Raw genomic sequence first — 21,926 nt, 5'->3', positions numbered from 1 at the left:
ACCAATTGCACCCCCTTTCTCGCGAATTTCCACGAACCTCCACCTCAATACCTACACAGCACTCTCACATTCGCAAACCCGCCCCCCACCATGGTGAACGACAAGAAGATCGGTGCCTACTATGCACCCACCGGTGGATTGCCGCCGCAGACCCAGATCCTCACCGATCGCGCCATGTTCACCGAAGCCTACGCCGTCATCCCCAAGGGCACCTTCAGCGACATCGTGACCAGCTTCCTCCCCTTCTGGGACCAGACCCGGTTATGGGTGATCGCCCGCCCCCTCTCCGGCTTCGCTGAGACCTTTTCGCAATACATCATGGAAGTGCAACCTGGCGGAGGAAGTGACCGAGCCGAACTAGACGACGGCGCACAGGGCGTGCTATTTGTAGTCGAAGGCTCAGTAACCGTGACGCTAGCCGGAGAAGCGCACACCCTCACCGAAGGCGGCTACGCTTATCTCCCTCCGAAGAGCGGCTGGACCCTCCGCAACACGGGCTCCGCGACCGCCCGGTTCCACTGGATCCGAAAGACCTATGAAGCCGTGGAGGGACTCGACTTCCCCGACCCGCTTTTCCTGAACGAGAAGGAGATCGCGCCCACTGTCATGCCGGATACTGATGGTTCTTGGGCCACTACTCGCTTTGTGAACCCCACTGATCTGCGTCACGATATGCATGTGACGATCGTGACTTTCCAGCCGGGTGGTGTCATTCCTTTCGCCGAGACTCACGTTATGGAGCACGGACTGTATGTTCTGGAAGGAAAGGCAGTATACCGACTCAACCAGGACTGGGTCGAGGTGGAGGCGGGTGACTTTATGTGGTTGCGTGCTTTCTGTCCGCAGGCCTGTTACGCTGGTGGCCCTGGACCATTCCGTTACCTGCTGTATAAGGATGTGAACCGCCACATGAAGCTGTCTCGCTAGATGGATCGACCAACAGAAGGGATATAATGGTACGCTGCGCCACCACAGAGAAAGATGCGGATGCAATACTGGAGACCCTGTGAAGATTCGGGGACCAGAATAACGATAATCGGACCTGTGGGGTCTGGATCAGTTCTCGCAGCTCATGACCACCGCAGTCGTCAGTTCAGACGCAAGAGGCTGAAGTGCATCCAGCGATTTCAACCCAAATATAAACGAGACAGGGAGTAATGAATCATGAAATATTGCTCTGGTCATTTACCAGAGTCACTTAATGTTCTACTCAACTTTTAAGTTATTGGAAAACATCATTAGTTCAGATTTATAAGGACCATTTCTTCTATCCTATGATACTGGAAGATGCATTCCGCCAAGCGTATGGAATAGATAGCCTTCAACCAAGGCACATGATAATTCTAGAGCACGCGAATCCAGTATCCAGATCTATTTGTAGCATGTCCCCTGGTCGCATAAGATTGCTGTGCGATCTCACCCAGTCAATTCTTCTGGCCCAACGGATTGGTCTCTCGAGAACGACCCTTTCTTCCCCGGTCATATTCCCAAGACCCTGCTTTTTGAGTTCCGAGAGGAATTGAAGTGCAACATCAAAGGTCTCATTATTCATCCAGCCGTCTCTTTGAACCAGGTCTCAATACTGCAAAAACGGTGCTGAACTCCTTTAAGCCCTCGGCTTCGACTGAGTAGCTTTGTAGCTCATCCTGCGTGAAGTGAAAGGGTTACTGCGTGCGTCTCCATTCACCACGACGATTGCGGTTTTACGAAGCGGATAAGCTGAAGAGCTATAAGGTTGCTTTTCATTGACTCAACGTAATTAGTGAAGTGACACGTTGATATCAATGAGCTTTGCCGTGTCTATACTTTGCGAATCCTGTCGCTGTTTATGATACATGCCTTAGGCTAGACACCTTAGTCATAAGTTGGTTTTCTCATATTTGGAAAGGGTCATCTACAAGGTTCTGGATGAGCCTTCAGGTCCGAGCAACGCCCTTTGAATACTCTAATTTTTTAGTATTGCATATCCATATCCAATCATTTCAAGTTTGCGCTCGGTACTGTTGCGCTTCAAAGCGAGTTGATTTGGTGACGCGCCACTGTGGCGCAGTGTGGCGCTCCATGACTCAGAATCTCGGATTTATGTCACGTTTCGGACTTGGATTCCCCATTTGATACTTCCAGGGTAGATCCGGTCCAAACATTTCGCCTCCCCGAGCTGGAGAGACTTGCACGGCCTTCGGATATGCATCTTTTGGACCGGATAATTCCCAATGTATACACTTTTCGGACTTATCAAGCTTCGGAGGCGCCGTAGGGCCAATAAGGTGGGGTGTCGACCAAGGCAGCACGATTGTGGTACGAGCTTGCGTGGCTGACGACTACACTCACTATCTGTGGCTGCCTGGATCCACAAGTATATAAAGAGCTTAATCCTTCGAGAGCTTCATCAATAACATCCACATTATTTACTTGTGTCTTATTCTTACTCTCTTCCTTTCTCAGCCTTTTCAACCTTTCAACTTTACAACATAAACTCTCAGCTCTACATCCGTTCAACTTTTTGATAATTCAAGATGGCTTCCATCTACCACCTCAACAATCCCCATGTTTGGGGTCCTCCAACCACCGGTCTTGAAGATCACCCTTTCTTTGCGCGTGGAGGTCATCACCATGGCCCACACGCTCACCATGGACCACCCGGTCCCCCTGGTCCTCCTCCTCACTTCTGGGGATATGGAGGCCCCCCTCACCACGGCCACCATGGCCACCACGGTCCTCCCCAGTTCTGGGGCTGGGGAGGTCCCGGCGAACATGGCCCTCGTGGCCGTCATCACCACCACCGCCGCGGCGAGTGGGAGCACCCCGAGAACGATGATGTCGAGGCATCCGCAGAGGAGAACGCAGAGGCGACTGCATCCACAGAGAAGATTCCCGAGACCCAGGATAAAGAGGTGAACTCCTCTTCTGAATCCGAATCCGACGAGCCCCGCTGCCGCAAAGACAAACACAAGGGCGGCAAGGGTCGTCACGGCGACCACGTTCGCGGATTTGGTAAAGGCGGACGCGGAGGTAAGGGCTGCAAGGGCCGCCACGGACATGGACCTGGCCACAAGGGTGGTCCTGGTTTTGGTGCTTTCGGTGGTCGTGGACATCACCACGGTCCTTATGGAGGCCCTGGCCCATTCGGCCCATTTGGAGGCCCAGGTCATTTTGGTGGTCCCGGTCACTTTGGAGGCCACGGCCCCTACGGTCCCCCTCACCACCACGCACACCCCATGTTCGGCTTCGGCGGTCCGATGGGCGGAAAGGGCCACAAGGGCCACAAGGGACACAAAGGTCCCAAAGGAGGACCTCGAGGCCGTGGGATGCACCACGGTGGACCCGATAAGGACTTCATGCGCCAAATGAGCGCACTCTTTGGATTTCCTCTCGTACAGAACGACGTTGATTTCCAGCCATCCGTTGATGTCTTTGATACCCCAGCCAACTACATTTTGCACGTCTCTCTGCCTGGTGCGAAGAAGAGCGACCTGAACGTCGACTACGACGCTGAAGAGTCCGTCCTGCGTCTGACCGGTATTATCCACCGACCCGGCATGGATGAGAATCTACACCAAGGCCTTGTGATGAATGAGCGAGCCCGCGAGGTGGGTGTTTTCGAGCGCGAGATTCGTCTTGGTACGCGCCACGTTCCGGCTCCCGTTGTTGTTGATGGCATCGTCGCCAAGCTCGAGGATGGTATTTTGAACGTGACTGTCCCGAAAATTGAACCCGAGTCAAAGAAGGTTCTTGTTGAAGATGGCGACGTGCAGGAGAAAGATGCTATGATGATGGATGAGCATGTGAGCCGGACAGTCACTCCCGGGGAGTCGGAGGACAGCGAGTCCGAGGAAGAAGCACGCGAGTACGTCAAGATTGCTGTGCAGTAGGTCATGACATTCAAAAATGACTTCGGGATGATATGGCGTTGGTTTGATTGAAAATTAAGTTAGTGCTTTTTGCGGATTGAATAACAAACTGCACTCGTTTCTTAACACGAGTGCTATACATGAACCTTTCTGCCCTCTATTCTACTGTAAATTGTAAGCAATCCATAGCCAAGCCAAGAGAACGAGATAGAATACTCACTATATTAAATCCCAAAAGCTTTTCACTCTTTACTCACGTACAAAGGGTACCCTCGTCGCTCAAAGACCCATTGTTTCGGCCAAGTCAGCCACTCCCGATATTCAGGGCGGATCTTGCTCTCAATATCTTCCATTAATTGCCATCCAAGTCCATTGGTGAACCAAATATCATCCACAAGGTGGACCAGAATACAGTAGTATGCCATAATAACCAACGCAGCCGGTTCATGCGCTTCAACGTCATCATGGAACGGTTTCGACAGGGATTGCGCAAATATTAAGACCATGCCCCATTCAACCTTGGTCCCTGCGAGCTCAATGCATCGTGCTGCTCTTTCAAATGCATCAAGGGCGTCAATATACTCTTTTCGACGATCGGATGGTTCACTCGCGGTTTCAGGATCCCCGCCGGTCTGGGCGGGTGGAGCCGGGGCGAATGGGTAGTTATGAATAAATGCACGTAGTTGGGATGCTTGCATCCAGAAATTTGGTGGCAGCAGAGATTGGGCAATTTGAGCTTGACTGAACCAGAATACAAATTAGTCATTCAAACTCCCCCAGTTCCCATCTACGAATAAATCCCCTACCTTGGAATGAGCTGCGGATCTATAAGCCAGATAGAGTTCACCAACGGAGCCAATTGAGTCTTCCTAATAGAATGCAAGAAAGGTTCCATGAGAACTTGGAGCCCCTTGACACTTCCAAACAGATCCAACACATTCGAGATCGGTGCAGGCCACCGACTAACGCCCAGTCTGGTCGGTGTACCCATCAGATGCACATTGATCATCCCAGCAAAGCAAAAGACCGGCTGCCAATTTTTAGGATCAAGAGGCAAGGCGATCAGTTCTCGAAAAGCTTTCAATCCCGTCGTGATATGGTACGCCGCCGCATTGACATATCGCTCTTTTTGTTGCGGAGTATGTGCCAGGAATGCACGATGTAAGGCAGCGATAGCCAACAGACCATTCATTACATACGGGTTAGCATAACCTTCGATAGGCATGATAACACGCCAAACATATCGTGCATCTTCACGGACTGTCAATGTGTTGCACGTCATAGTGCAGTAGTGATGCATCAGTTCCAGATCTAAAGCCCAATCCTCCGGCGCCCGCAACGACGGGTCCGGGGGAGATTCGGATAGAATACCGAGCAGATCGAACTTTTGTCCTGTCTCATTGGTATGATAATTGACCGGAGTCCCCACATTGATGGGCTGCCGCGGGTATAGATGCGGCTGTGTCAAGGTCTGCTGGGTCGGCTGGGTCGGCTGGGACTGAGCCACTGGCGACACAGTAGATGCAGGGGTCGCCCGCGCTGAATCCTGTGGCTCAGTCGGAGCGACAAACTCGCAGTAAATGCCATGTTTAACGCAATTGGTGCATGGATGTCGTTCGTCACACTAGCTGCATAAGTAACTCGGGTAGATCGGGGGAGTTAGATAAGGGCGAAAAACCTTCAATCTGCGCGCTTTGCATTGTGGACACCCATTGCGGCTTTTACGGTGTGTCCTTCGAGGTCCCATTATAACGATGTGTAAAGAAGAAGGGGCGAGCATGAGAAGAAGTATTCGAATACGGTTACGGCGGGTTGCGAATACGGATACGGATTCGACTCCAGACTCCACCGGGACCACTCGGTCAACGGGTGCTGCACGGAGATTTTCTCTGTCGCTGACGACTCACCCAGGCCGCTAGATCTGATTCAAATCTGCATCGCTTGGCTCTACAACGTACCGAATACGATGGGGTCGAACCAATTGGCTTCTAGAAACCGAATCAGTAACCTGTTCAAGACCCCATGGACTCCAGCGAACGTAGAAAAGGGTAGATTTGGAGCCGAAAATGAAATCCCTTAATAAAGACTGGGAACTCCATATCTCTTAATCAAGTTCATGTGCGACTTCAACATGAACCATAGTAATCTCTACGGGTATGATCCGTCCATCGCGGCGGCCGCCATCTTCGTTATCCTCTTTGTCATCACCACAGCCTACCACATCTGGCAATTGACTAAAGCCCGATGCTGGTACTTCATTCCCTTCGTGATTGGGGGGATTTGTAGGTGAACGCTTCAGACGTTGTTCTGGCCTCCGCTGATGAATAACAGTCCAAATCATTGGTTATATTTGCCGGATCATCGCCCATAATGACCTAGGCTCCGTCACCATCTATGCTTTGCAATCCGTGATGACTCTTCTCGCACCAACACTGTATGCTGCTTCCATCTACATGGTCCTTGGCCGCCTGGTGGCCTATCTAAATGCCGAGAATTTGAGTCTCGTCCCCGTGAAGTGGATGACCAAGATCTTTGTTGCGGGAGATGTCTTGTCGTTCATGATGCAATCAGCTGGTGAGCGCTTCTCTAGAAAATATGTAGGCTATGACTGACACAGGCTTCAAGGTGGCGGTCTCATGGCTAGTAAGAAGACTAGTACCCGAAACACTGGATCCAACGTTGTCATCGGTGGTCTGGTCGTGCAACTTCTCTTCTTCGGCTTTTTCGTGGTCGTCGCGGCTGTCTTTCACGTCCGCATCAACAAATTTCCAACCACGAAATCTTCATCAGAGCGTCAAATGACGCGATCCCTAGGCTGGAAGCAACGGAACTGGGCCACAGTACTGATGGCGCTGTACGTGGTCAGCATACTGATCCTGGTTCGATCGATCTTCCGTCTGATAGAGTACAAGTATGGCTTTGATGGGTATATCATGACGCACGAAGCCTTTTCCTATATTTTCGATGCGCTGATCATGTTCATCGCCATGGTGGTAATGAATCTTTATCACCCAGCCGTTATTTTGGGCGATGGAAAGAATGAACGAGTCCCGGATTCATACGATATGCCTCTTTAGATCGAGATGACATGGTTCTTGGCATTGCTATCATTCTGGTGTTCTGGGTTTCGATTTTCGTCACCATTTTCAAGTGTTGATTAGACGGTATAAACAGATAGCCAACGTTTTGAACAAAATAGATATAATGGCCGATTGACCCCACGGCATCCAAATAAAGAAGAAAATAATTAAGCAATCATGTCTCGTTCAATCATCATGCAGGCCTGTACTCAACGCTGCGTCGTATCTCGTAACTCTTCCTCAATGTCGCACTCGCCAATTCATTAGCGTACAGACCTTGTGGCCTTCTCGAGGCGCCAGTGCCACGAGTAGAAACAGGCAGCAAACTGGGTCCATAATCCAAATCAGCACTTCTGCGTGATCGAGCCAGGCTGAGTATCTTCTCGATCTCTAATGGCTGATGATTGCCGTCCACACGCTCAGCAGGGGCTGTATCTCGGTGAGAGAAGGGCAGCCAGCGTCTACCATGACGGAAGAAATCTCCAATGTCATCCACGGAGAGCGCAACCAGAATAAGTGGAATGGAAATAGCAAATCCAACACCAAATGTATACTTCGCTACATATTCGAGCTTCAAGTTGTCAAATTCCTTCAGATTAATCGTGAAGATGGACGTGATGAAGGATAACGGCAGAAAGACAATGGTGACAATGGTGAAGACCATGATCGTCTTGCTTTGACGAGTGGTTCCAGCGGCCTGGTCACGGGCGAAACGGGCCTCGAAAGCGTTGGCATGTTTTTGTTTGAGATCCAGCAAGTCAGTGATGGAGTGGTAGATGCGCTCGGCTTGTTTATCCATGCGGTCAATGTCTTTGAGGTGCATGTCGATCATTCGCTGTTGATCTTTGAATCGCTTTTTGACCTCGTGTTGGGATCGATGCTGCCCTTGATAGGTTTCACAAATTACTTCCTGGAAGTCCGCAAGGACGTGTTTCTGGTGCTCCAGCACGGTGCGAATCATGTTCAGTTCATCGCGGATATCTTTAATTTCGGCCAGAAGATCAGTTTCCTCTCCAATATCAAGGAGATCATCAACAAAAAGTGGGGAGCCATCGCCATGACAATAATCATCGTCGCTATCGGAGCATACTTCCTCTGGCACGTCCCGGCCAGATGTGGAACGGGCCTTGCTACGGGCAAATTTGTTCAGCTTGCGATGACTCTTTAGCCAACTCGATGCCTGTGCAGAGGCATGATTGAACCGATTAAACAGGAGGGTCTCTCGATCAGTCGCTATACCAATAGAAGATTCAAACATGTCCAAGAACTGATACTCGTCATCTCCCAGTCGGTGTCGGTCGAAAACGCCTGAGCATCGATTGGTAATGATAATCGCCAGGTCATACACCGACTTTACAGGATCACGTGTCTTGGAATTGATGTCCTCGATGATCCCATCCAGCACATTCAGTGGATCATTTTTGGGTTGATCCCATCGCTGAGGGAAACTGGTCACAATGAGATTCGTACCCAGAACCCACATCCATAGCTGATCGACCATGAAGATCTTCGGGTCGTTGCCTTGCCCTTCGCACCCCGGGCCCTTGGTTTGGTATCGATATACAACCTGGTCCTGGTCTCGACTCTGCGTATCAATATTTGGATAGAAGAACTGGTCCAACGTTCGGCGAACATGAAGGGAAGTAGTGGAAGACGAAAGATGCGCATCAATCAGCATCTCATCCCGCGTACGAGTTTTCTTCAGATGCTGAGAATCGAAGTTCAATTTCTCGGCCCGTTGGATTGCGTCTTGCATTTTCTGTCGGCGCTCTGCAGTCTCAAAGTGCAAATACGGCATAAAAACGCAGATATTGCATGCGGATGTGAGGCTAGGGGGTTCTTTGCAGAGGGAGGAAGGATGAAGCGAGAGGCGCCCTTTATCACTTGGGCCCCATGGAGCTTTAGCTTTGGTGTCAGTTTTAGGAGTTCCAGGGTTGCTTCCTGTTTTGCCACGTTTTTGATTGTGCTTGTTCTTCTTCCCTGAAATACCTTCGTTATTTTCATCAAGCGAACCCCCTCGGTCCTTTCCTGTTAGTCCCTTCTGCTTGCGAAATACAGAACTATTGTCTGTGACTATCGACTGGCTGTCTGTCGGTGGTTCCTCTGTCTTTTCTTCTTCGCGCCGTCTTGGCGTACGAGGCGTGTTCTGGCACAAAGGCCGCATAAAGTGTGAGTGAATTTTCTGACCGCGATGTTGATAATTAAATGACTTTTCAAGGCCCTTGAAGCCATCCACATCATGAGCACCTTCTTCAATGAAGGACTTGGTCAGAAGAGCCTCAACCCAAGCCATATTATTTGCCGGTAGATGGATCCAACGGAATTCCGTTGCGCGACTATCAGCCGGGATCGTGGTCACAGCCTGCTTGCGCGGATTCTCAGGGTCTCGACCATACAGCAGGTTGTAGACCGACATTCGCTTCACACGATTCTCATTATGGAAATTTCCAAAGTCCACAATGGTACTGTCAAAGGCCGCAGAGGCTTGCTTGACATCTTCCGATAGTGAGCTCACATTGTTGAACGGAGCCAACAACAACACCACATCCTTCCTCTTGAATTGCGCTGCACGTAAAAACGGAGTACTACCGAAGTTATCCCGCACCCGCCGCCTGAGGTCCGGTCTCTCCAAAAGGCATTCTACAACTTCCCGATGACCCCCCTGTGCTGCGAGATGCAACGGGGTCACACCATTCAAGAGCTGGCTATTGATATGCGCGCCCGCGCGCAACAAAATCCGGACAATCTCTTCGCATCCCTTGTCACATGCGTTATGCAACGGCGTCCAACCACCGTCACTGCAAGCATTGACAGCGGCATCGTGTGTCAGGAGTAGTTGGACGATATCTGTTCGATCATGTGCTGTCGCAATATGTAACGCTGTCTTTCCCCGCAACTCCATGGCATCGATTTCCGCCTTCGGTCCCCCGTCCGGCCGAGTAAGCAGTAGCTCGGCAAGACGCGAATTTCCCGTCGCACAAGCCCAATGCAATGGGGAGCGACCAAGCTCATCCTGTCCATCAACTCCATCTATCTTGCAGTCTGTCCTCAGCAGCAATCTCACGATCTCATCGCCCCATCCCCATGAACACTCTTTATCTGCTGCAAGATTATGCAACACGTTTCTCTTTCTTAAATCGCGCGCATTCACATCCGCACCCCGCATAATCAGCAGCTGTAGGACATCCGCATGATTCTTCCACGCCGCTGTCATGAGCGCGCTCCGGCCCTCCTTATCCGTGCTGTCGGGCGATGCGCCGGCGTCTAGAAGAAGTCGTACAATCTGGTAGTGATCCCGGTCGACGGCGCGGAGGAGCGGCGAGAGTCTGTTGCTCGCGACATCAGTTTTGGCACCGAGTTTCAAAAGATACTCAGTTGTCGTAACGCGATTGCGCTCAGCGCTGCGCATGAGAGCAATACGGAGAAAATTGTCGGAGAGTTGGCCATATTCGCGCGCGAGGGTGATGATGTTGTGGAGGGCTTCAACGTCGTCATTTTCGACAGCGCGAAGGAGTCGTGGCTCGAGGCGTTCGTGGCCTTCGCTTGTTATGCTGGAGCGGGAACGGGGCATAATGGTCGGCTGGGAGGGTATATAGGAGGGAGTCATTTATTGGCTTTTTGCTTTCTGCCCATCTAGTCCACAAAGGGATTAGGTCATGGCTGGTGTGGTGTCACCCGAGTATTCTTCTTTTAACACTGGGGCGAGCCTTTGGAAGATATTCGGACATTGAGAGAAAAAGAAAGGTCAGTTAAGATTCTTCAGGGTATGGCTAGGCCAACCATCAGGTCAGTATCTATTAGGTAAGGGCAAGGATCAGCAAACTAATCCATCCCTGCATGATGTGAAAAGGCTCCATTGGGTGCGATGAGCGGGCGTGGCAGCACAGCGGCACAGCCTCGTATTTCAAGGTTGCCCTTTTTTGTGGGTCGGCGCAATTCAACGAAAGGCAGCCTTCGCTGCATTCCAAAGGGTCTTAGATTGGTGGGACCTCGGAAATTTGCGCAGAATCTAATGTAGCATAGAAGGAAGTAAATACAAAGTGGTGGACATCCAAGGTTCGTGGTCACGATCCATGGTTCCAGGGTTGATGGTCATGCCGAGACAAACACAAACAAACCTAGAGCGCAATGTGTCCAGCACCACGGGCTTTACAGTTTTCATCAAATGTGTAGGTGCAGATAGTCAAATCTCTATTTTCTATCCAGCAATCTCCATTCAAAATACAATAAAGAACAAATTATAAGAAGTAGGGGGAATCCAACACAAAAAGGGGCCAGAAGAAAGAACAGAAAAAATCAGTGAAGACAGGTCTTCCACAGATGCTGATGCTGATATGCTGATAATTATGATAGTGCTGTGCCTTCTTCCATGCTTCTTCAATACATTAAATGGTTTGCTTTTGTTCTCTCCTCACTTTCCTGTGAATCACGCCGTTCCGACCCAGTGGTTCATGTCACAAATATGCGCCTATCCACAAACATTCAAAAGGGAAAATAAAAATAAAAAAAAGAATCAAAAAAGGAAAAGGAGAAAAAAAGACCAAAGGCTAGATATGGCCAAAGGTGGGTGGAAGCAACGCAATGCTGCCAGAAGCAAATGAAGAATCAAGAGAATAGAACACAAGGAGAGGAAGACGCATCTAATGCTTCTTACCCTTCTCCTTCTTGGGAACCTCCTTCAGGATATCATCGAAGCTCATGTTGGGGTTGAAGCGACTGATGGGACGTGAAGGAGGCTCAAGGGGGGCAATGCCAGCAGGTAATGGCAGGGCCTCCAACCCAGGGTAGATAGAGTGACGGTGCTCGGCCCGGGCTCCAGCCGCGGGAGATCGTTGGCGGGGAATAGCGGGTGGAGGTGGTGTAAGGCCACCGTGAGGGATGTTCATCATTTGAGCCTGCTGCTCAGAAGAAGAGCCAGCCGAGGACTGCTGAGCCGGGTAGGGTGATGAGATCGAAGACTCATCCTCTTCCCAGTCCTCTACCAAGGGAGGTTCAATCAGTTGACCAGCCTCCGCCCATTGTTCAGCGACCTGCCAGCAGTGGCTGCGGCGGTAAACACCTTCGACGCCATTGATAACCACATCAGAAGGCAAGCTGACAACACCCGCTCCACCAGCAACTCCGAACCAGCTGCGAGCAGTCTTGGTATCGTTCTGAATCCAAGGTGCTCCACCACGGGGAGCAATAGAGAGGAAATACTCAACACCCTCAGTGAATCGGACCTCCGGGACGTCTACAACAAGCATAGGGAGAGACTGGATGACAGCGTAGAGGAAAATCCATTGACCGCAACGCAGATCAATAATGTCCTCCAAGGTCTTACCAGCGGCAGAGCGCCGCTCAAATTGCATGAAGCTTTCGATGAAGGTAGTAGGGCGCATGCTCTCCCGAGTGTATGAGTCCATCAAGACGGCGTTGATGTCGGCGTTCTTGAGTTTCTTGGTTCGCAACTTACCAGCCTTCTTGGTTTCCAGGGGTTTTCGGTGCAGCACTTGCAGCGAAGGGATTTGTGGAACATCGAAAGGAATCGGAGGAAGGACGGGTGGAGTACTACGATCGTACTCGCTGAGAATATGCCGGAGAGCACGGAGAGTGACATCCTTCAGATCTGTAGAGGAATTGTCGCCACCAGAGCCGGAAGCGTCGATAGTACGAGTCGTCAAAGAGGTGCGATCGACCAAAAGATCGTAGAGATCGGTGAAATCGTGATACAAGTCCAGGAGAAGCTGACGATTCAATCCACTCTCTTCAAATTCGTTCTTCTTTGATCGGGCTTTGGGCGGCCAGCTGCCATACTTTTGGCGGTAGAACTGCATTGTGAAACGACGGAATTCCATGAAACCAGACTTCCAGTTCCTGAAGCGGAGAAGTTTGCTTTCCATCGAAGTGGCCGAGTTCGCGCTGCCGGAGAAAACCGAAGGGAAGTCGAAATCCTCGAGTTTGGAGTAAAGACCACGCAGGCGAGTGTCAAGGTCAATGAAGCCACGCTCAAGACGCTTCTGGGTAATGGGGTGGATAAAGTTGTATTTGGGGCTTCGCAGTTGCTTGATTTCATCCAACTTTCCGACACCGTGAACAAATCCCTCCAAGTATAGCGGGAAGTATCGTAGACGTTCACCGAGCACAATGGCCTCGATCGTCTTCTCACGACTCTTACGCACATCGGCCAAGCGCAATTCATCACAGTAGTTGCTGAAGCTAGAAGTAGCAGTTTCACCAAAGTTGGAGCCATCAAGATTGGTAAACTCAAATCGGGCCAACAAAACCGCAACGTCCATGAATATACTGAACAGTGATGCAGATTTCGGGCTTGAAACGAGCGATTGGCCTAGGAGGAAAGCGAAAAGATTACGGAACAAGAGCATATTGTCCGTATCCTCTTGCGACAGGCGAGAAAGCGGGTTTGATACGTCACTGTTGAGGGGAATTGGCAGATACAGATGCAATTCCTGAAGATCATCGACACCGTCATCAAAGGCCATGCGTTGGCTACCTTGGCTGTCATTGTCATTGTCTGCTAGCCGATCCAGTGGGGTGGTAGGAGGGGAGACAAGGGAGAGGGTGCGAGTGGGCTGCTCCAGACCGCTGACTTTAGCGTCGGTGCCGCGAGCGAGGTAGGTGAGGGAGGGGGATTCGGCAAAAATCGTGGAGTCGACCTTGAAGGATGGCGAGCGGCCGGTGTTCTGAGGGAACAGGTAGACAAAAGTATCACCTTGCTCATTCCAGAGCTCTGGGATCTGTTCAACGATCATCTCGTTAGCAACGGAGGTTCGTCCAAGGTTCGATCCAGCGCATGGACGTTTCCACGTACTTGCTCTCCTCTTAACAATGGTCCTAGATCATACATGACCTTCTGGTCCAAACCAGCAATCCAGGCACTCGGGGAGGCGGCCGCCGCGGGCCGCTTATCCACGGAACTGGCTCGCGACCGAGCACCCATTCCTGGCATCCAACTTCTCCGTTTTGATGGCGTGCTCGGGCGAGAGTCTGGCGTAGATCCCGGAATGGCCAAACCTGCCATGCTGGAAGGTCGACTCATCTCGCGCCCTCTGCTTTGGGGTCGGCCGGATGTTGGGGAACTGGGGGCACTGCTGGCCAGATCATGGTTCACCGCGAGAAGCGAAGGTGGGGGCTGCAGGCTCTCCAAGTCGAAATCCAACGGTGCGGGATCGGGGACGGTCCGGGGCTCTGACGAGGAGAAGACCGCATTTGGTGTGGAGACATGACGAGTTGGTCGAGAGTTGCTTCGTTGGCGGTCTTTTGTGTCGGAGGGTTTGAACCCAGGGGAGCTCGCTGATGATCCAGAGGCATTCTGGTCCTTGTGACTACCCAGCGAGAAGAGAGACGAGATGCGCTTCGCCGATTTAACGGGAGCCGACAACATGTTGGTTGTCTATAAGAGGAATTGGGGGGGGGGATGGGGGAGAAGGTTTAGAGGCGACCAAGGCGCTGGTCAAAGGGAAAGGTGAGGTCAAGCCCGCATAGAACGCAGGAATGAGTGTAGTAGTTAGGGGAGGGGGAACAGGGGAGGGAGTTCGGGGAATGGATCGGCAGGAGGGATTTCACAAGAATGGCAGGGAGAAACGGTAAGTGGGAATGAAGCCGTAAGTACCGTGCCTGCTGGGAGTGAGAGAAAAAGGAAAACCAGTAACCTTCGAACGTTTGGAAGAAGAAAAAGAGAAGCGGATCAGGGGGTGTTTCAGGAGAAAGTGAATAGTATATAGAGATATTTTTTTTTTTTTTTATCTTACATGAAGCCTTACCCAAGACCAAAACCCATAAAAAAAGTAAAAAACCGTACGAGCTTCGATCCGGTTCCTTCCCATGCCAATAATAGCTCGATAATGGGTCCTTGTGCATGGGTGGATCCCCCGGAAAACCTGTTAATACACGTATAATGAATTTTATTTAACCTTCATAGGCATCAGTATACATCTGAGCAGCAATTGATCATGATAGAATTGCCTGGAGTTGAAGTAGAAGCATAGCCTTCGATAGATCGGTCTATCCTGGGAGCTAGTTGGGGCCAAAGGTTAGGCTGAATGCTATGAATAGGTCTGTGGTGTAATCTGGGACGTGTTGTCAGGGCCAAGAGCTTGGTATGTAAGAAATATATATCGGATTGGAGGGTCACCTATAGTAGCATACAGCACGGAACATTGCATATATATACCTACTAGGTATGGCCAACATTCATCGCAACGTGATAATCATCGCAATTCCTCGATCATCATCCAATTGGATAGGATGGAGATCCCACGCTTCCTCAATAGGTCATCTCGATCCGACCGGGGGTTCCAAGGTTATGGATAAAATGGGGCAACGCTAGTCATTAATTGCATGGAGCACCTTGCGAGTCAGTGACTGGTCAGCCAAGGATGACTGAGACATTGGCCACTTTGAAAGCTTGTATAGAAACTGAGCATATTCGTGCCCACTCCGATATACAGATTGTAGTACCGGAGGTTGCCTGTTCCTGTGCCTTGTGCCTGTTCGTGTGTTGGTTTCCCCTCACTGGTTTGGGTTTGGGTTCCACACTCGCTTCCACACAACGTCGGATCTCGGTTCGCCCATGGATCTTTTCTCCATAGTTATCCCGACCTTGGGAGGCACATTCATTGCTCCTACTAGGATTCCCTGTCAAAATGCCGGAACGTATTGATTTGTCGGCTGGGTGGCCTAACCCCACGCTCCTCCCCGCCCCCGAGCTCCTCCGCTCCGCCTCAACAGTGCTGACGGACCCCTCCATTGCGCACCCGGCATTGGGGTATGGCCCCGATGAGGGCCATGAGCCTCTCCGTGTCCACGTCGCTGCGTGGCTGGAAGCCTTTTACCAACCTCGCCACCCGATTTCTTCGCAACGTATTTGCATCACCGGCGGGGCCAGCCAGAACCTCGCTTGTGTGTTGGCCGTGTTCACTGACCCCGTGTACACGCGGAATGTCTGGCAGGTTGATCCTACATATTTTCTGGCGGGCCGGATATTCGACGACGCTGGCTTTGCTGGGCGAGTGCGGGCGGTGCCCGAGGATGACGAAGGGATCGATCTAGATTTCTTGGAACGCGGCTTGCGTGAGGCTGAGCATAAGGCTACCGCGGAAGGGAACGACACACCGGTAGCTGGGCCAAATCAGAGCAGCTCGCATGCTTCCACGAATCTCGGCTGACTCTATTCGCTAGAAATTGAAACCACCTCGGCCATGGCGCAAGATCTACAAACACGTTATCTATGCTGTCCCCACATTTGCGAATCCGTCCACTAAGACTATGTCACTGCATCACCGGGAGCAACTCGTGCGACTAGCACGGGACTATGACGCTCTTGTGGTGACGGACGATGTTTACGATCTTTTACAGTGGTCCTCCACTGTTGGTGGTGAGCTGACATCGCCCGATCGTGCATTTGTCCCTCGACTAGTGGATGTGGATCGCTACTTGGACGGCGGCCCTGTGGATGAATGGGGCCACGCAATAAGCAATGGGAGTTTCAGTAAACTAATCGGACCCGGGGCCCGCACCGGATGGGCAGAAGCATCTGAAAAGGTAGCCTACGGGATATCCCAAGTGTAAGTCGTTTTTCGTAGTCATTGTAACCATGTTACTGGGAAATGAAGACCCGGAAGACGTGGAGTAAAGCTGACGCGACTCCATATAGAGGCTCGTCTCGGTCCGGCGGAGCACCCTCTCAAATGACCTCGACCTTCATCGATCAGCTCCTGGGATCTGGATTTCTGAACCAGCATATTCGTGATACGTTACGACCTGCGTATGCGCGGCGGTATCATGATTTGACGTTTGCCATTCAGGAATACCTGGCGCCACTAGGCGTCACCATTGAGGCACCCACCAACGGTGTGGCCGGTGGGTATTTCATTTGGATTACTCTCCCTGCTCCACTACTGGCGGCAGAAGTAGTACAGCGGGCTGATCGCCAGGAGAATCTGCGCTTAGCGCCTGGTGATGTGTTCCAGGTGGCTGGGGACCCCCACGCAGCCAGCAATCGCTTCACCAACCGCCTTCGCTTGTGCTTTGCCTGGGCAGAGCCGGGCGATCTAACCGAGGGAATGCGTAGACTTGCACGCGTCCTCGAATCATTGATCTAGCAATTGGTTACTGCCTAGACGGCCTCTCTATTTAGTTATTGTCACTTAGAAACGGAGGTCAACGGACCGTTCCGGTCAAAAGGACGCGCGGCCCCAAGCATTAATCCCTATAGCAATGAGACTAAGTATCCTAAACAGTGCTAGAACGGGTCCCCGATGGATCCAGATACGGCATACCGTGGATACAGTATTCCATGCAATTTCCAGCGTTACAGGTCGGAAGTGGACAGTAAGAAAAACCATCCCGGAGAAGGTGATTTGACCCGAGAATTAGTCACTGCATAAATCATCTGCGCCACAAGTTGACTCGACCAGACACTCATCTATTCTCCGTACTGTACGGTACCTGGATCTGATCGATGATCTGCATCCCACCTGGCAGGTCAGGACCGAGCAGTCATGTAATGAGATTATCGTTTTCGTACATCTCCAATACCTCTGTGTACTAACCCCAATAGGGTCAGATTATTCAGGGGCAAAGCTTGGCTAACAGTTTACTTGTTCGAGACAAGCATAATTCCTTCCATGGTTTCGACGGTCGCCTTGGATCTGTGAGGTCGTGGATGCCATCATCAAGAATCTTCGGTTCCCCTTCCCCGCGTCGAGGAATGTTCATCCATAACACCCGCCCCTGACAACCAACACACAATTTTGAAGGTCTTGGCCACGGACACGTGCCCCTCATGACTGGTGCTCTCGCGCACGCTGAACAATGCCGCGGGTCCTGATTGACTGGCTGAGAATGGCAAGAGTTCTAGGCGCGGAGACCTCGGAGTGCCCCTGATGACCCGTTGCGAAGGGGGGGGGGGGGGGGGGGGGGCTCCACAGGGCAACGCGCTTGATCGGCCATACCAGGGAGCACAAACAAGTGCCCTCATCCCATCATTCAATGGAATGGTCCAGGACATAATAGCCTACGCAAAAGCCCCTGGGCCATGGAGAAACACCCATGCGACGAGAAACCGAAGAATGCATACCCTGCGCAGGAACTCGCAGGGTATATTAGCAATGTAGACCCTTTGCCCCCGTTATTTCTAGAATTTCTTTCTCTTCCTTTTGGCTCTGCACTCGAAGCTATTTTTACATCAAAAAGCCGTCGAGTTTGAGTGTTGATGGTTGCAATCTCAATCCCACTGAATCCCCCCACAAGCTTGGCTTTTTCGATCTAGCCAGTGTAGTCGCCAGAAACGAAGTCAAATTCAGGAATTTCGAGTCTACCTGCTACACCCGGCTCCGTGATAAGCTGCTCCAGCGTTTCAGTTCCTGACTATCGCGTTTCAAGGATCAGCGCCAGACCACTGGTGGGGCCGTGTGATTGGTGGGTGTGGACTACAGAGCAGCGCCGGCGCATGCGATAGGCGGAGCCCGTGATTCAGGGACAATTGGTGCAGGGACCATTGGCGTGAGTACTTTATTCTCCTTTACTGCTAAACGGATTTCTTCACTTCTCCCTATTTCCTTCGCTATTCTTTTGTGGTCTGGGAAGTCGCTATTTCCTTCATTCACTCATTTCCGGAGGAAGTATAGATCGCGACTGCAATCTATACTCAAGCCTGGTGCTGCCTTCACATTCAATCGTTCTGTGAACGCATTTCCCCTTTTATCCTCCGTTCCATTCCTTGTTCTTTAAAGCACTTCTTTTTTTCTTCTTCTTCATATCCAACCCTCTACAGTACTGGTTACTGAACGGTTTTCATCTTTAAGTGTCTAGTGTTTCCATCTACATCAAAAATTTCGCTGCAGGTTCAGCGCCAGTCATCTTGACGATGGCCAACTTTCAGTCCTCAATCATGCTATTTCTAGCCCATTTCATCCTATTACTGGGTCTACCGACTGCCCTGGTGGGCGCGGTCCCAATGAACCCAATGGCCAACAGCCTGGAGGTTTCCAAACGGGCTAGCTCAAGCTACTGGATGGCCAACATTAAGCGCCAGGGTGTGGCGCCTTTCAACAGCGATTCAGACTACAAGGTTTTCCGCAATGTCAAGGATTTCGGCGCTAAGGGTATGTCTTGGGACCAGAAGCCTTGTCAGGATTCGTCGAAACTAACTATGATATAGGTGATGGCTCCACGGATGATACCGCTGCTATCAACAAGGCCATTTCCTCCGGTGACCGCTGTGGCAAGGGTTGCGACTCATCTACCACTACTCCAGCCCTCGTCTACTTCCCGCCTGGTACCTATGTGGTGTCCAAGCCTATCGTCCAGTACTACTACACCCAGATCGTCGGCGATGCCACGGATTTGCCCGTTATTAAGGCCGCCGCCGCCTTTTCTGGCATGGCTGTTATCGACGCTGACCCCTACGAGGACGATGGTGCAAACTGGTTCACGAACCAGAACAACTTCTTCCGTGGAATTCGTAATCTTGTCATCGACCTGACTGCCATGCCCAAGGGCTCCGGTGCTGGTATTCATTGGCAGGTGGGCCAGGCAACCAGCTTGCAGAACATTCGATTTGAGATGGTCAAGGGCGGTGGCTCTGCTAACAAGCAGGAGGGTATTTTCATGGATAATGGCTCTGGTGGCTTCATGTCCGACTTGACCTTCAACGGTGGTAACTACGGCATGTTTCTGGGCAACCAGCAGTTCACTACTCGCAACCTGACTTTCAACGACTGCAACACCGCTATTTTCATGAACTGGAACTGGGCATGGACCTTCAAGTCGGTCAACATCAACAATTGCGAGGTTGGTCTGAACATGTCCACTTCGCCGTCTAACCAGACTGTTGGATCTGTCATGATGCTCGACAGCAAGCTTACCAACACCCCTACTGGTATCGTTACTGCCTGGACCAAGAAGAGTATCCCCGTCGGTGGTGGCACTTTGGTCCTGGACAACGTCGACTTCTCTGGCTCCAAAGTTGCCGTTTCTGGTATTGACGGTAACACCATCTTGACGGGTGGTTCCGTTGTCGCCAACTGGGTCCAGGGTAACACCTACACCCCAAGCTCCGGGCTCAGCAAGCGTGCCGTTCAGGCCGATGAGGACGCTGCAGTTGTTACTGTTACCCAGACCGTCATGCAGACTGTTGAGGCCTGTCCGGCGTCTTATACTTCTGCCACCCTCGCTAGCAACAACGCTGGAGGTGGTGTGGAGACTACTGCGCAAGCCACTCCTGTCTTGCTCACCGGCTCTGAACAAGGCGAACGTACCATCGCGTTGTCGGGTACCGGTGCCTCTGAGAGTACCCCTACTGTTGAAGCGACCCTCAAGCCTACTGTCACCAAGGAACTCACAGTGGTGCCCTCCGGTGAAAGCACCTTTGTTGCCACGGGTACTGCGGAGAACACTGTCGTTGCCTCTGGCGCTGGCAAGAATACTGCTGCTCTCACTGCCGAAAACACTGTCGCTACCACTGGCGCTGGCAAGAACACCGCCACTGCTGAGAATTCCGTCGTTGCTACTGGCACCTCAATTGCTCAAAGCTCTCACGCCGCTAACTCGGGCTCTGGATCGAGTGGCAGCACTGGCACCTGTGGTGCTAACCAGGCTGTCGAGTCCGCTCGCACCCAGGCTACTATGAAGACCGCCTCCAAGCCAGCGGATCTCCTAGTCGATGGTGCCGTCTTCGAAAAGTCCAAGCCTCTGTACGAGAGCCTCCCTGCCTCTTCCTTCATCAGTATCAAGTCTGCTGGCGCCAAGGGTGACGGTTCCACCGATGATACCAAGATCATTCAGAAGGTTCTGAACAGTGCCACCTCTGACCAGGTCGTGTACTTCGACCATGGTGCCTACATCATCACCGACACCCTCAAGATCCCCAAGGACATCAGGATTACTGGTGAAATTTGGCCCATGATCATGGCTCACGGCAGCAAGTTTGCTGATGAGGAAAACCCAATCCCCGCTATTCAAGTCGGCCAGAAGGGCGAGACCGGCTCCGTCGAGATCAGTGACCTTGTTATCATGACCAAGGGTGCTGCCCCCGGTGCCATCCTTATGGAGTGGAACGTTGCCGCTACCACTCAGGGCTCGGCCGGCATGTGGGATGTTCACTTCCGTATTGGTGGTGCTGCTGGATCTGGTATGCAGAGCAACACCTGCCCTAAGACTCCCAAGGTCACAACCACTCCCAAGCCTGAGTGCATGGCCGCCTTCATGCTCCTTCACGTCACCGAGAAGGCCAGCGCTTACCTCGAGAACACCTGGATGTGGACTGCCGATCACGAGCTTGATCTTGCCGGCCATGCCCAGATCAACGTTTACACCGGCCGTGGTATTCTCATTGAATCCAAGGGCCCGGTCTGGCTGTGGGGAACTGCATCCGAGCACCACCAGCTCTACAACTACCAGGTCTCCAACGCCGAGAACGTCTTCATGGGTCTCATCCAGACCGAGACTCCCTACTACCAGTCTAACCCTAGCGCTCTCACCCCTTTTACTCCCCAACCTAAGAAATGGAACGATCCCGACTTCTCCACCTGCATCACTGCCTCGTGCCGCAAGTCCTGGGGTCTGCGTGTCCTCAACTCCTCGGACACTTATATCTATGGCGCCGGTCTTTACAGCTTCTTCGAGAACTACGCGCAGACTTGTCTCAACTCCGAGGACTGCCAGGAGAACATGGTCGAGGTCGATTGCTCCGATGTCCACATCTACGGTCTCACAACCAAGGCGTCCGTCAACATGGTCACCTCCTCGAGCGGGAAGAGCATGGTTCCCGAACGCCCGAACAAGAGCACCTATGGCTCGACCATTGCCTTGTTCCAACAGTCTGTCTAGATACCCGAAGGCTTTCGCTTGTGGATTTTCGCTATTTCTGTTCCAGTTAATTGTTCTTCTTGTTCCTGTCTGCATCTTTACCACCATGTCTGACCTTCATGTGTGGACTATGTCCCTTTCATCTCTTCCTTTTTCTTGTTTAGAGTACGGTGGATCATTGGGA

General features: G+C 51.6%; 8 protein-coding genes across 8 annotated transcripts; 5 read left to right on the top strand and 3 right to left on the bottom strand.

Annotated features, from left to right (window-relative positions):
- Positions 1-90: 90 nt before the first annotated feature.
- N7484_002461 (uncharacterized protein) lies at positions 91-927 on the top strand (the record flags this gene model as incomplete). Its single annotated transcript, XM_057112881.1, has 1 exon — positions 91-927. One exon carries the CDS (start codon positions 91-93, stop codon positions 925-927), a length of 837 nt encoding a protein of 278 aa, XP_056977618.1.
- A 1,589-nt stretch (positions 928-2,516) lies between these two features.
- N7484_002460 (Hsp20/alpha crystallin family protein) lies at positions 2,517-3,872 on the top strand (the record flags this gene model as incomplete). Its single annotated transcript, XM_057112880.1, has 1 exon — positions 2,517-3,872. One exon carries the CDS (start codon positions 2,517-2,519, stop codon positions 3,870-3,872), a length of 1,356 nt encoding a protein of 451 aa, XP_056977617.1.
- Positions 3,873-4,093: 221 nt separating this feature from the next.
- On the bottom strand, positions 4,094-5,598 carry N7484_002459 (Zn(II)2Cys6 transcription factor domain-containing protein; the record flags this gene model as incomplete). Its single annotated transcript, XM_057112879.1, has 3 exons — positions 4,094-4,592; positions 4,658-5,475; positions 5,530-5,598. 3 exons carry the CDS (start codon positions 5,596-5,598, stop codon positions 4,094-4,096), a joined length of 1,386 nt encoding a protein of 461 aa, XP_056977616.1.
- A 384-nt stretch (positions 5,599-5,982) lies between these two features.
- On the top strand, positions 5,983-6,928 carry N7484_002458 (RTA1 domain-containing protein; the record flags this gene model as incomplete). The annotated part of the gene is made up of 3 exons (XM_057112878.1): positions 5,983-6,133; positions 6,183-6,425; positions 6,477-6,928. The coding sequence occupies 3 exons, from the start codon at positions 5,983-5,985 to the stop codon at positions 6,926-6,928; spliced, it is 846 nt and encodes a 281-aa protein (XP_056977615.1).
- Positions 6,929-7,124: 196 nt separating this feature from the next.
- N7484_002457 (ankyrin repeat protein) lies at positions 7,125-10,502 on the bottom strand (the record flags this gene model as incomplete). Its single annotated transcript, XM_057112877.1, has 1 exon — positions 7,125-10,502. The coding sequence occupies one exon, from the start codon at positions 10,500-10,502 to the stop codon at positions 7,125-7,127; it is 3,378 nt and encodes a 1,125-aa protein (XP_056977614.1).
- Positions 10,503-11,571: 1,069 nt separating this feature from the next.
- On the bottom strand, positions 11,572-14,315 carry N7484_002456 (uncharacterized protein; the record flags this gene model as incomplete). Its single annotated transcript, XM_057112876.1, has 2 exons — positions 11,572-13,668; positions 13,743-14,315. The coding sequence occupies 2 exons, from the start codon at positions 14,313-14,315 to the stop codon at positions 11,572-11,574; spliced, it is 2,670 nt and encodes an 889-aa protein (XP_056977613.1).
- Positions 14,316-15,576: 1,261 nt separating this feature from the next.
- Positions 15,577-17,034, top strand: N7484_002455 (aminotransferase-like domain-containing protein; the record flags this gene model as incomplete). The annotated part of the gene is made up of 3 exons (XM_057112875.1): positions 15,577-16,047; positions 16,112-16,497; positions 16,587-17,034. 3 exons carry the CDS (start codon positions 15,577-15,579, stop codon positions 17,032-17,034), a joined length of 1,305 nt encoding a protein of 434 aa, XP_056977612.1.
- Positions 17,035-18,800: 1,766 nt separating this feature from the next.
- N7484_002454 (uncharacterized protein) lies at positions 18,801-21,763 on the top strand (the record flags this gene model as incomplete). The annotated part of the gene is made up of 2 exons (XM_057112874.1): positions 18,801-19,038; positions 19,095-21,763. The coding sequence occupies 2 exons, from the start codon at positions 18,801-18,803 to the stop codon at positions 21,761-21,763; spliced, it is 2,907 nt and encodes a 968-aa protein (XP_056977611.1).
- Between the last annotated feature and the right edge of the window lie 163 nt (positions 21,764-21,926).

The sequence above is a fragment of the Penicillium longicatenatum genome (genome assembly GCF_028827895.1).
Source record: "Penicillium longicatenatum strain IBT 33135 chromosome Unknown contig_1_segment0_segment0, whole genome shotgun sequence".
Taxonomy (NCBI): domain Eukaryota; kingdom Fungi; phylum Ascomycota; class Eurotiomycetes; order Eurotiales; family Aspergillaceae; genus Penicillium; species Penicillium longicatenatum.
The sequence above is the reverse complement of the archived record's forward strand: the minus strand, read 5'-3'. Positions and strand labels throughout refer to the sequence as shown.